The 12504-nt window shown below is 37.9% G+C and overlaps 1 protein-coding gene across 3 annotated transcripts in view; it reads right to left on the bottom strand.

Annotated features, from left to right (window-relative positions):
- Nucleotides 1-2216: 2216 nt before the first annotated feature.
- BLZF1 (basic leucine zipper nuclear factor 1) overlaps nucleotides 2217-12504 on the bottom strand; it is a 38517-nt gene continuing 28229 nt past the window's right edge. For 2 of the 3 annotated variants that reach the window (XM_023738436.1, XM_004384091.2), the window contains exons 6-7: nucleotides 7448-7667; nucleotides 2217-4133 (exon numbers count right to left, since the gene is read on the bottom strand). In XM_023738436.1, the coding sequence (XP_023594204.1) occupies nucleotides 3948-4133; nucleotides 7448-7667 (406 nt within the window). In that variant the 3' untranslated portion in view covers nucleotides 2217-3947. The remainder of the gene's footprint in view (nucleotides 4134-7447; nucleotides 7668-12504) is intronic. The other variant, XM_023738437.1, reaches the window with a different exon arrangement.

Below are 12504 nucleotides of genomic sequence, written 5' to 3'. Positions count from 1 at the left end.
TAGACCTTATAAGATACGTTATTTGCATATCCTTCCCCCCATTCTTTAGGTTGTCTTTTCACTTTCTTGATAATGTCCTGTAATGTAGGTTTTTTTTCTCTTTTTTTTATGATGCGCAGTTTATCTGTTTTTTCTTTTGTTGTGATGCTTTTGGTGTCATGTTAAGAATCCACTGCCAAATCACAGGACGTATTTGTTGTTAGTTGCAGTCGACTTGGTGACCTTATAACAGAATGAAATGTTGCCACTTTCATGATTTTGGTATGTTTGAACCATTGTTGTGGCTGCTGTGTCAGTGCATCTCATTGAGAGTTTCCCTCATTTTCGCTGGCCCTCTACTTTACTAACCATGATGTCCTTTCCTAGGGATTGGTCTTTCCTGATGACGTGTCCAAAGCAAGCGAGCTGAAGTCTCGCCATGCTCACTTCTAAGAAGCATTCTGGTTCTAGTTCTTCTAAGTCTGATTTGTTTGTTCTTTTGGCAGTCCACAATATATTCAATATTCTTTGCCAACACCATAATTCAAATGCATCAATTCGTCTTCTGTCATCCTTTTTCATTGTCCAACTTTCGCTTGCATATGAGGCAATTGAAAAGACATGGCTTGGGTCAGGCGCAACTTAGTCATCAAAGTGACATCTTTGATTTTTAAAACTTTACAGGGGTCTTTTGCAGATTTGCCCAATGCAATATGCTGATTTCTTGACTGCTGCTTCTATGGACATTGATTGTTGATCCAAGTAGAATGAAATCATTGTCAACTTCATTTTTTTCCCTCCATTTATTATTTATTGATCCAGTTGTGAGGATTTTCATTTTCTTCATGTTCAGGCACAATCCATACTGAAGCCTGTAGTCCTCGATCTTCATCAGTAAGTGCTTCAAGTAGTTTTTATTTTCGGCGAGCAAGGTTGTGTCATCTGAATATCACAGTTGTTAATGAGTCTTCCTTTAATCCTGATGCTATTTTGTTGAAAACTGGGCATTTTGAATTTTTTCTTCATATTTTGTTGAAAACTGGGCATTTTGAATATTATAAATGTGGTAACTCTGAAAATTAGATTATGCCTCCTCCTCAGGTTGGTTTTTGTAGCTTGCCATGGGCTGTAGCTGTTTGCATAGTGACTTGTTCTATTTTTGTGAAGTCTGTATTTTGTCATGTGTGGCCTCTGCAGTCTCTGTCCCTTTAGCTTGTGTTCATCTAGTGTTTGTCTTGACAGAGATTTCCTCCAATGCCAGGAGCCCCCCCAAACAAAACCAAACCCAAACCAAACAAAAAAACACCCTCTCCATCCTTGCAGACTGGCTGTGTTGAGGTATTCATTCACCTCTTGGCCAGGCTGTCTATAACTAACTGCCTTAGGCTTCAGTTGCTGCTTGCACTGAGCCTAAAGATTAGCCAGAGAGGGAAGCTGAGGATCTTCTGAGCAGGAGTCCTGCCTTGGACTCGTGCATGGCTTTCTGTATGCCCTTATCATCTCCCAAAGAAACTCCAGCGTTTCATGCCAGGCTTTCAGTGCCATATTGTTTGCCTCAACTGTAACCTTTTGCCTTAAGTAGGAGCAAGTTGTTCATTTCCTTACAGTGTTTTCAAGGAATGTCTCCTGCTTTTCTGCCCTGAGTTCTGAGTTAATAAAGGTAAGTGCCTTGTGTCAGCCTTTCAGGTAGCCTGGGCAGGTTAGCACAGGCAAACTCAATTCTTTGAGAATAAAGTCTGCTCTGCTTTCTTTGAAAACAGGGACCATGGCCGCTCCCTGGGAACAGGGGCTACCATCTCAAGACTACTGCCAAGCTAGTGAGGAGGATAAGGCAAGGGCAAGTAAAAATGCAGCAAAAAGTTTTCCTCCCATTTTTAAGTTGCCTTTGCTTGATTCAAGATTCACTTGTTTGCTGTCAACTTTGACTTTTTCAGAGTTCTAAAAAAATTGATTCTGACAGCTCTTCCTTGATTTTTTGATGTTTCTGTAAAGTCATGGTCCCCTGGAGCTACCTATCCCATTTTCACTAAGTCACTGTTTCTGGATTATACTTTTTTTATCAATCAAATTTTACAATTAGAAAAAATTTTAAAGTAGGGACAAATGTATGACAAATAATACTTTTGCCTGCAATTATTATTTAGTGTCTATTCAAGACTCAATCTTATTATCGTTTTATAACTGATTTTTTTTATTTTCAAGGATTCTTTCGCAAGAACGTATACTCAGTACAGTAATGATAGTGGCCAACATTTATTGAAAATTTACTTATGTGCCAGGACTGTAGTAAACTTTATTTTATATCCATGATCTCATTTAGATTAAAACATTACAAAGTACTTATTAAATTTGAAGATATAAAGAAAAATTGTGATGCCATAGGTAAAAACTTGATTTTATAATCTTAGAAAGTAACTATTTTTTCAGTGAGTTGTATCTGTAGTGTCTTTTCTACTATAATATATTGTTTTAATAGCCAAATTACCAAGGATGTGTATAGCCTAAGCAACTATAATCACCAGATGGGAAAAATAAGTAAACCTCAAGGAAAAGGTTGAAGAGTCAATTGTAAATAGTATAAGCTAGATGGAAGACTTGAACCAAAGCACAACATTTGTCAGGGGCGGGGGGGTTAGGGAGAAAAGGAATATTCACAATAAAGGAGGTAGAAAAATTTATTGCCATTTGAAACTATAAATATCACCCAGATGAATCAGCCAAAAAAAAAAGTCATTAAAATATATTATTTGACCAGATTTATCTTTTGAAGATTTCATTACTGACAGGCACTTCTATGACTAATTAATGTTTTGATGTAATTATTCTGGGGATATTTTAAAGGCCTATAAGTTAGAATAATATACTGTATTTTTTGTGCAAACAACACACAGCTTCTATGTTTGTTTGCCAACCGTTGTGCCCTCCCCCTACAAGCTATTTTCATAAGCACCAACATGTTGCTGTAAAAAAATCAGCATAGCGTGCTTACGAAAATACCTTGTGAGGGGAGGGTACAGTTGGCAAACAAATGTAGAAGGCGTGCATTATCTGCATGAAAATACAGTACACTAACTGACACTGCATTTTTTCTTTGAGTTCACAGAATGTTCTAATTCTAACTTCACCATATTTTATAAATATCAAGTTGGATATGCCTGTTGTGTGTTGTATTTGCCAAAATAAGCTCAATAGTTAAAGTATGCTTTTGTGTCAGGTAGTGTACATTCAGGATACAGAAACCTCAGCACAAAACCAACAAAAGAACATGTTTTGCTGAAGCACTTGCTAATTTGGCTCTAAAATACTTCTCCTAATAGATAACATTTATTTTTAAAATATTAGTCCCTTGGCCTCTAGTATTTCAGTAGCCCACAAAAAAATCACCGAAAAGGGAAAGAAACCTCCTCCAGCTATTGTTACTTTACAGTAAGGATCAGATAACTTTTTCTGTAAAGGGACGGACTGTAAATATTTTGGGATTCGCAGACCTTACAAACCCTGTTGGATCTACTCAACTCTGCTCTCGTACTGCAAAGGCAGCCATAGATAGTAAATGAACGCATGTGGTCAGGTTTCACCCATGGCCATCGTTTGCCAATCCCTACTTTAGAGTACCAAAATTAAACCTGTTCATATAAAGTATCCAGCAAGATAAATAATAATTTAGGGCCTAAGGGGGAGATACAGAATTTTTATCTTTCAGAGTCCTTTAGGAAATGTATAGGGTATTGCCTGAGAAGTATTCTCTAGTGTAAATATATTTACACAGTTTTATTCTTTTCTTACCCTGAGATATTTATTAAGAAAGGGTAATCTGGAGTTCAATACATCAAATGTCTTTGGAGATATATGTTATTTAAATAGAAAGTGATATTACCTTCTAGCATTGTAAGAACCCTAGCTCCCAAATAATAATGACTCTTCGGTAATAAGTAAGTGCCTGTAGCACGTCTCCAACATGTTGAATGTTAAAGGGCAATAAGTTCTCCCTGGCAGTGATTGCAGCAATTGAAAGTTATATTTTCATATCTAGTATAGGGATGAAATCGTCCAATGTTTTTCTTTGTAGCAAGTAAGGTAGTTGGTGAAGACTCAGAAAATGGACTCTCAGGTGAGTTCTCTGTACAGGCAACAGGATCCAAAATGCGTAGAATCTAAGGGAAAAAAAATAAGGTCAGATATATGTTTTAACACTACAGCTGTAAAACCCCTGTAAACCTCAACTTTTAGCATATATATATATACACACACACACCCCTACTCCTCACTTATTGACTATCTCATTATCTGACATTTCACATTTACGATGATAGTAAAAAATCAACTATTAGCGCATTAACGACATATGTCTGGCAGTAATGAATGCTGAGGCGTGAGGCAGAGTAATGTTGGTTGTGATGGTTAAGGTTATGTGTCAACTTGGCTGGGCCACGATTCTTAGTGGTTTGGCAGTTGTGTAATGATGTGATTTGGCAGTGATGTAATGATGTAATTTGGCAATAATGTAATGATGTAGTCACACTCCATTTTGTGATCTGATGTGGTCATCTTCTATTTTTGCATAATGCCGATTTTTACATAAAGACCTGGTCTTTGGAACCTAACCATGTTGATAGTGAGGAGTGGGTATCATGTGTATACACACACACACACACACATACACATATGTCTATATCTGAGACGACTAACCTAAAGGTTGTCAGTTCAAACACACCCAGTGGCATAGAAGAAAGGCATGGTGAACTGCTTCTGTAAAGACCCTATGGAGCAATTCTACTCTGTAACACATGGGGTTGCTATGAGTCAGAATCTACTTGACAGCAATGAGCTTTATATATATAAATATATATATATATATATGTGTGTGTGTGTGTGTATGTGTGTGTGTACATATGATGTAAAGGCCCTGGTGGTGCAGTGGTTAAGATCTATGGCACTAACCAAAGGTCAGCAGTTTGAATCCACCAGCTGCTCCTTGGAAGCCCTATGGGGCAGTTCTACTCTGACCTACAGAGTCTCTATGAGTCGGAATCGACTCGATGGCAACGGGTAATATATTATGTATGTAGGTACATACCCACTCCTCACTTATTGACATGGTTAAGTCCCAAAGACCAGGTCATTATGCAAAAATTGATATTATGTGAAAATGGAGGATGACCTCATCAGATCACAAATGAAGGATGATTATATCATTATATAACTGTCAAATTACATCATTACATAACTGCCAAACCATGGGAATCATGGCCCAGCCAAGCTGACACATAACCTTAACCATCACAGCCAACATTACTCTCGCCTCACATCTCAGCATTTGTTACTGCCAGATGTACATTGCTAATGTGTAAAATAGTCGGATAGTACATTTTTTACTATTGTTGTAAATGTGAAATTTCAGATAATGAGATATTCAATAAGTTAGGAGCAGCTGTATACAGTTTCATTGGTATAGTCATTTCATTAATATGTAACTATCATAAAAAATAACATATGAATGATGAATTTGATTGAGAAGAGAATTGGTGCCTTTGCTCAAAAAGTCCGAAATCTAACGATGTCTACAGCATTACCTGGGTTACCTATTTTTTATAATGATAAAATTAATACTCTCTTATGCATATTTATGGAAAAGCACGAGTATGTAGAAGAAAATAAGGTTACATCAATTCTACCTTAAATGATGTTAATTTTTAACCTTAAGCAAAAAATACTCACTGCTTCTTTTCTTTAGTCTTTCAACTACTTGTAATCAGGATTCTGCCATATTTTTCTACTGAAATGGATATTTCAAAGTCTTTGATCGCTTTTTATTTGGAAAACCAATGGCTTTTAATATCCATTTTTAAATTCACCTGCACTATCTCATGCTAACAACCATATCCTTGTTCTTGGGTTCCATGATACCATGCTCTCCCAATTCTTCTCCTCCTCTCACTTTTCCTTTTCCCTATTTTCCTGATGCAGAGAGATCAGTTAGGAAGCAATTGGTAACAAAGGCAAAAGAGAGTGGTCAATTAGATTAATGAAGATGGATAGAGAATAGACTCAAGGGTTATTTAGGACTATAATTGACAAGATTTGATGATTTTCAGACTGAGGGGAGAGAGCGGTATCAAGGAAGACTCCTATATCTGTGGGATGAACAGTAGTATGGATGATGGTACTATCATCAGATGTAGAAAACTACAGAAGCAGCAGATTTAGGAGAGAGAGAAATTTGTTTTAGATATGTTGAGTTTCAGATGATTCCGTGGCACCCAAATGGAGGTGGTGGTGTGCAGGCTGTAGTTAAGCGTGTCTAGAACTCATAAGGGATCAGGGCTGAAACTAATTTCAGAATTGTACATCTATAGGGAGAACTACAGCCATGAACACAGGTAAGGCCTTTCAGTGAGAATATATAATGGAAGAAGGTGATCTAAACCAAGCCTGGAGGATACCCAACATTGTATAGTGAAAAAGAATGGTCACAGAAAAGAAAAAAGCCAGGAAGGTGGAGGGTTACATAGGCCAAAAGAAGAGAGTGCTTTAAGAAAGAAGGACTAGTTAACTACACTGAATGCTACTGGCAGCATCTGAGAAGGTGGTGATATGGTTTTTCAACAGAGAATAGAAAAGAAGGAACAGGTTTTTGGATAAAGACAATGAATTCAGTTTTAGATATTGATTCCTTCAATTAATAGCTGAGCACCTACTATGTGGAAAGGATTATTTCAGACCTTGAGGAAACATAAAAAGACATAGTCAAGAAACAGGAGTAGTCAGAATGAAAGAACAAGAGTTGGAAAGAAAAGAAGTTGAGATCAAAGATCATGGACAGAGATACTGAGTTGAAAAATTTTAAAGTGGAACAGTTCTGGTGAGTACAAGGCCCAAGATGGGGAGAGTCAGTTGTTGAAGTGTAGTGGAGGTGAACCTGACTGTGGTCTCTGAACTGTGAGAACACTGTATTTGACAGGTGATCTGCATGGACCCTGAGTTCATCCAAGATAGTAGTAACCAGGTGTACACTATTTGATTCTGTAGTATTCAGCACATTCCCATCTATATGCATAAATTAACAAATAATTTCTTAGGTCAAAAGTAATCTATTACCTACTCATGATTACTAATTATGAAATCTACACAGTGGTTTCTCAAGAAACTCATTACCAATGATTCAGTAGCTGAAAAATAGGCCCTCCTTCAAAACAATTACATTTCTTTTCTCCTTAAGAATAACTAATAATGTTAATGAAAATTAAAGCTCAGAGGAGGAAACAGTTTTCTCTAAGATCACAAGTTCCTTAGTGTGAGTCAGGTTTACCCACTGCAAAAAACCCACTGCTGTCTAGTCTATTCTGGCTCATAGCGACCCTTCATTTCCTAACCCCCAACACTAAGCACTTTCCATTATACCATGTCATCTTTCAGTAGAGGAAAGCCTTTGGAGTTCCACAGATCATGAAAGAAAAAAGTATTTTACCGTTTCAGCCATTTTTTCAGCTGGGGTGCTGCAAAATTCACCTGTTGAAGGAATCTTTTTTTGATCGTTAGCTCCAACATTTCCAAGAAGATGAGAATTCACTGCTTTTGCCAACTTGTGATTTGTTAATGCTAGTTCTGCTGTGCTGTGGGGTTGTGCATTAGGGTAGTAACTCTGCTCTCTTCCCCACTGCAAGCAGACTAAGAGCTTCTCCAACAATCTGCACAGAACACACATGAACACAGAGCATTAATAACGGGATAAAACATCAAGTTAGTAATATTAAGTAAATAAATATTTCTGAAATCATATAGTAACTTTCTCCCTTATCTTTCTCTCATAAATAAGGAAGTCTAGTCAAATAAGTTAAATTACAGAAAGCACTTCCCAACCTATTAGATAGTTATCTGGAAATCAGCAAATACTACTTTTTTAGTTCTCATGTTTAACTTAGAACTATGGATTTGACTTCACATCTAGTGAGCTATTCATGCTTCTTTTTTTCTTTATCTCTTACTGATGTGATTTGTAAGAAATCAATTATATAAAAGTACAAAGACCTTTTTTTTTATAGTTCTGAAAAAAGATTTTAATGAAAATTGTGAGCCAGCTCTTGGTTCTTTGATACTTGATTGCTTAATCTTGAGTTCATCTTAAGTGAGTTAAAATTTTTTTTGTCATTTACCTAGAAATTTTACTTTAATATATTCAAATATATACATAAAAAAACTTTAATATGCCTTAAATTTTAGTGTACATACCTCTTTTGTTTCCTTTTGCTATTCAAAATATAAGGTTTGGTTTTTTAAAATTTTATTGTGTTTTAGGTGAAAGTTTACAGCACAAATTAGTTTCTCATTCAAAAATTCATACATAAATTGTTTTGTGACATTGGTAGCAATCCCTACTATATGTCAGCACTCACCCTTTTTCCCTTTCCACCCTGGGTTCTCCGTGTCCACTGATCCAGTTTTCCTGTCCCTTCCTGCCTTGGTCTTTGCTTCTGGGCAGGTGTTGCACATTTGGTCTCACATACTTGATCGAACTAAGATGCACATTCCTCACATGTGTTACTGTTTGTTTTATAGGCCTGTCTAATCTTTGGCTGAAAGGTGGACTTCAGGAGTGGCTTCAGTTCTGAGTTAGCAGGATGTCTGGGAGCCATAGTCTCAGGGGTTCCTGAGACCATTAAGTCTGGTCTTTTTTTGTGAATTTGAATTTTGTTCTACATTTTTCTCCCGTTCTGTCCGGGACTCTCTGTTGTGATCCGTCACAGTGATCAGTGGTGGTAGCCAGGTACCATCTAGTTCTTCTGGGCTCAGGCTGGTGGAGGCTGTGGTTCATGTGGTCCATTAGTCCTCTGGACTAATACTTTCCTTGTGTCTTTGGTTTTCTTCATTCTCCTTTGCTCTGAATGTAGTAGGACCAACAAATGTATTTTAGATGGCTGCTCACAAGCTCTTAAGACCCCAGATGCTACTCACCAAAGTAGGATGTAGAACATTTTCTTTATGAACTATGTTATGTCAATTGACCTAGATGCCCCCCGAGACCATGGTCCCCAGTCCTCAGTCCCAGTAACTTGGTCCCTCAAGGTGTTTGGATGCGTCTAGGAAGCTTCTATGGCTTTGCCTTGGTCAAGTTGTGCTGATTTCCCCTATATTGTATTTTATCTTTCCCTTCACCAAAGTTAACACTTGTCTACTATCTAGTTGGAGCCCTGGTGGTGCAGTGGTTAAGAGCATGGCTGCTAACCAAAAAAGGTCGGTAGTTTGAATCTACCAGCTGCTCGTTGGAGCCCTATGGGGCAGTTCTACTCTGTCCTATAGGGTTGCTATGAGTTGGAATCGACTCAACGGCAACAGGCTGGGTTCTACTATCTACTTAATTATTTCCCCTTCCCTTCCTTCCCCTCCCTCAAAGATTGTTTTTCTCTGCGTGTAAACCTTTTCTTTGTTTTATAATAGTGTTCTCATACAATATTTGCCCTTCTATGATTGACTTATTTCACTCAGCATAATGCCCTCCAGATTCATCCATGTTGTGATGAATTCATCACTGTTCTTTATCATTGCATAGTATTCCATGGTGTGTATGTACCATAATTTGTTTATCCATTCACCTGTTGAAGGGCACTTAGGTTGTTTTCATCTTTTTGCTATTGTGAGTAATGCGGCAATGAACATGGGGGTGCATGTCTATTTGTGTAACAGCTCTTATTTCTCTAGGATATACTCCTAGGAGTGGGATTGATGGATATTATGGTATTTCTATTTCTAGCTTTTTGAGGAAGCATCATATAGTCTTCCATAGTAATTTACCATTTTATGTTCCCACCAACAGCGTATGAGGGTTCCAATCTCCAGCAACCTCTCCAACATTTGTTATTTTCTTTTTTTTTAAATTAGTGCCAGTAATGAGATGGTATCTCACTGTAGTTTTGATTTGCATTTCTCTAATGGCTAATGATTGTGAGCATTTCCTCTTGTGTCTGTTAGCCTCCTGAATGTCTTCTTTGGTGAAGTGTCTGTTCATATCCTTTGCTCATTTTTTAATTGGATTGTTTGTCTTTTTGTTATTGAGGTGCTGAAATGTTCTATAGATTTTAGGCATTAGACCCTTGTCAGATATGTCATAGCCAAATTTTTTTTTTTCTACAGTCTGTAGGTTCTCTTTTTATTCTTTCGGTGAAGTCTTTTGATGAGCATAAGTATTTAATTTTTAGGAGCTCCCAGTTATCTAGTGTCTTAGTCATCTAGTGCTGCTATAACAGAAATACCACAAATGGATGGTTTTAACAAAGAGAAATTTATTCTCTCACAGTCTAGTAGGCTACAAGTCCAAATTCAAGGCATCAGCTCCAGGGGAAGGCCTTCTCTCTCTGTCAGCTCTGGAGGAAGGTCCTCGTGATGCATCAGTCTTCCCTTGGTCTGGGAGCATCTCAGCACAGGAACCTCAGGTCCAAAGGACGGGTTCTGCTCCCGGCACTGCCTTCTTGATGATATAAGGTTCCCACCTCTCTGCTTGCTTCCCTTTCCTTTTATCTCTTGTAAGATAAAAGGTGGTGCAGACCACACCCCAGGGAAACTCCCTTTACACTGGATCAGGGATGTGACCTTAGTAAGGGTGTTACAATCCCACCCTCATCCTCTTTAACATAAAATTAAATCACAAAATGGAGGACAACCACAAAATACTGGAAATCATGGCCCAGCCAAACTGATACATTTTTGGGAGACACAATTCAATCTATGACACACAGTTTCTCTTCTAGTGTTTGTGCATTTTTAGTTAGTTAGTATTTTCTTTATATCACTTATTAGGGCTCTTAGCATTGTCCCTATTTCTTCTTCCATGATCTTAATCGTTTTTGATTTTATATTTAGGTTTTTGATCTATTCTGAGTTAGCTTTTGTATATGGTGTGAGGTATGGATCCTGTTTCATTTTTTTACAGATGGACATACAGTTTTGCCAGCACCATTTGTTAAAAAGACTGTCTTTTCCCCATTTAATGGACTTTAGTCCTTTGTCAAAGATCAGCTGACAACAGGTGGATGGATTTACATCTGGGACAGAGGGTTTTTAATGAAGACTATCAATTTTGACAGTTCTGGGGCATATGAACATAAAAGCAAACTCTAATGTTATGGAATAGTCCTCAAAAAGATTTCCGTCCAAGGGAGAGAGGTGTACTCTTTGACTTCTACCAACAACTATACCAAACTACTACAACAATAATCAAAACCTACTTTTAAATCTAGAGATTTCCGCAACTGTAGAAACATTAATTCTCTTCCTAATTAAGAATGTGGGAAGAAGCATGCCTTCTCTTTTTTTTAGTCCTCTTCTCTCCCCTGTAGCATCTATTTTAAAGTTCCACTCAAAGTATATAAATAGGTTATTAAATGTAGAAACATTAAAGATAAAAACTACCATACAACCATTTTGGAAAACAATATGGCACTTCCTTAGAAAGCTAGAAATAGAAATACCTTACGATCCAGCAATCCCACTCCTAGGAATATACCCTAGAGAAATAAGAGCTGTTACAAGAATAGATACATGCACACCCATATTCACTGCAGCACTGTTCACAATAGCAAAAACATGGAAACAACATACATGCCCATCAGTAGATGAATGGATAAACAAACTGGTACATACACACAATGGAGTATTATGCAATGGTAAAGAACAATGATGAATCTGTGAAGCATCTCATAACATGGATGAAACTGGAGAACATTATACTGAGTGAAATAAGTCAGTCACAAAGGGACAAATATTGTATGAGACCTCTACTGTAAAAACTCATGTAGTAGTTTACACACAAAAAGAAACAATCTTTGTTGGTTACCAGGGATGGTGGGGCGGGGACTAAATAGACAATAGATAAGTGGTAACTTTGGTGAAGGGTAAGACAGTACACAATACTGGGTAAGCCAGCAGCACAACTTGTACAAGGAAAGGTCATTGTCATAGTTTGAATTATGTCCCCCAAAAAATGTGTGTATCAATTTGGCTAGGCCATGATTCCTGGTACTGTGTGATTTTCCTGTATGTTGTAAACCTGCCTCTATGATGTTAGTGAGGGAGGATGGGTGGCAGTTGTGTTAGTAAGGCAGGACTGGATCTACAAGACTGGATTGTGTCCTGAGGCAGTCTCTTGAGATATAAAAGACAGAAGTGAGCAGTGAGACAGGGCGACCTCATACCATCAAGAAAGCAGTGCCAAAAGCAGAGTGCGTCCTTTGGACCGGGGTCCCTGTGCAGAGACGCTGCTAGTCCAGGGACACACTGATGAGAAGGCTGAGAGACGGAAAGCCTTCCCCTGGAGCTGACACCCTGAATTTGTACTTTTAGCCTACTTTACTGTGAAGAAATAAATTTCTCTTTGTTAAAACCATCCACTTGTGGTATTTCTGTTATAAGCAGCACTAGATAACTAAGACAGTCATGGAAGCTCCACAGACACATCCAAACTCCCTGAGGGACTGAATTGCTGGGTGGAGGGCTGTGGGGACCATGGTCTTGGGGAACATCTAGCTCAACTGA

Source organism: Trichechus manatus, unplaced genomic scaffold, assembly GCF_000243295.1.
Source record: "Trichechus manatus latirostris isolate Lorelei unplaced genomic scaffold, TriManLat1.0 scaffold00117, whole genome shotgun sequence".
NCBI classification, from domain to species: Eukaryota; Metazoa; Chordata; class Mammalia; order Sirenia; family Trichechidae; genus Trichechus; species Trichechus manatus.
This window is presented reverse-complemented; position numbering and strand designations above follow the sequence as displayed.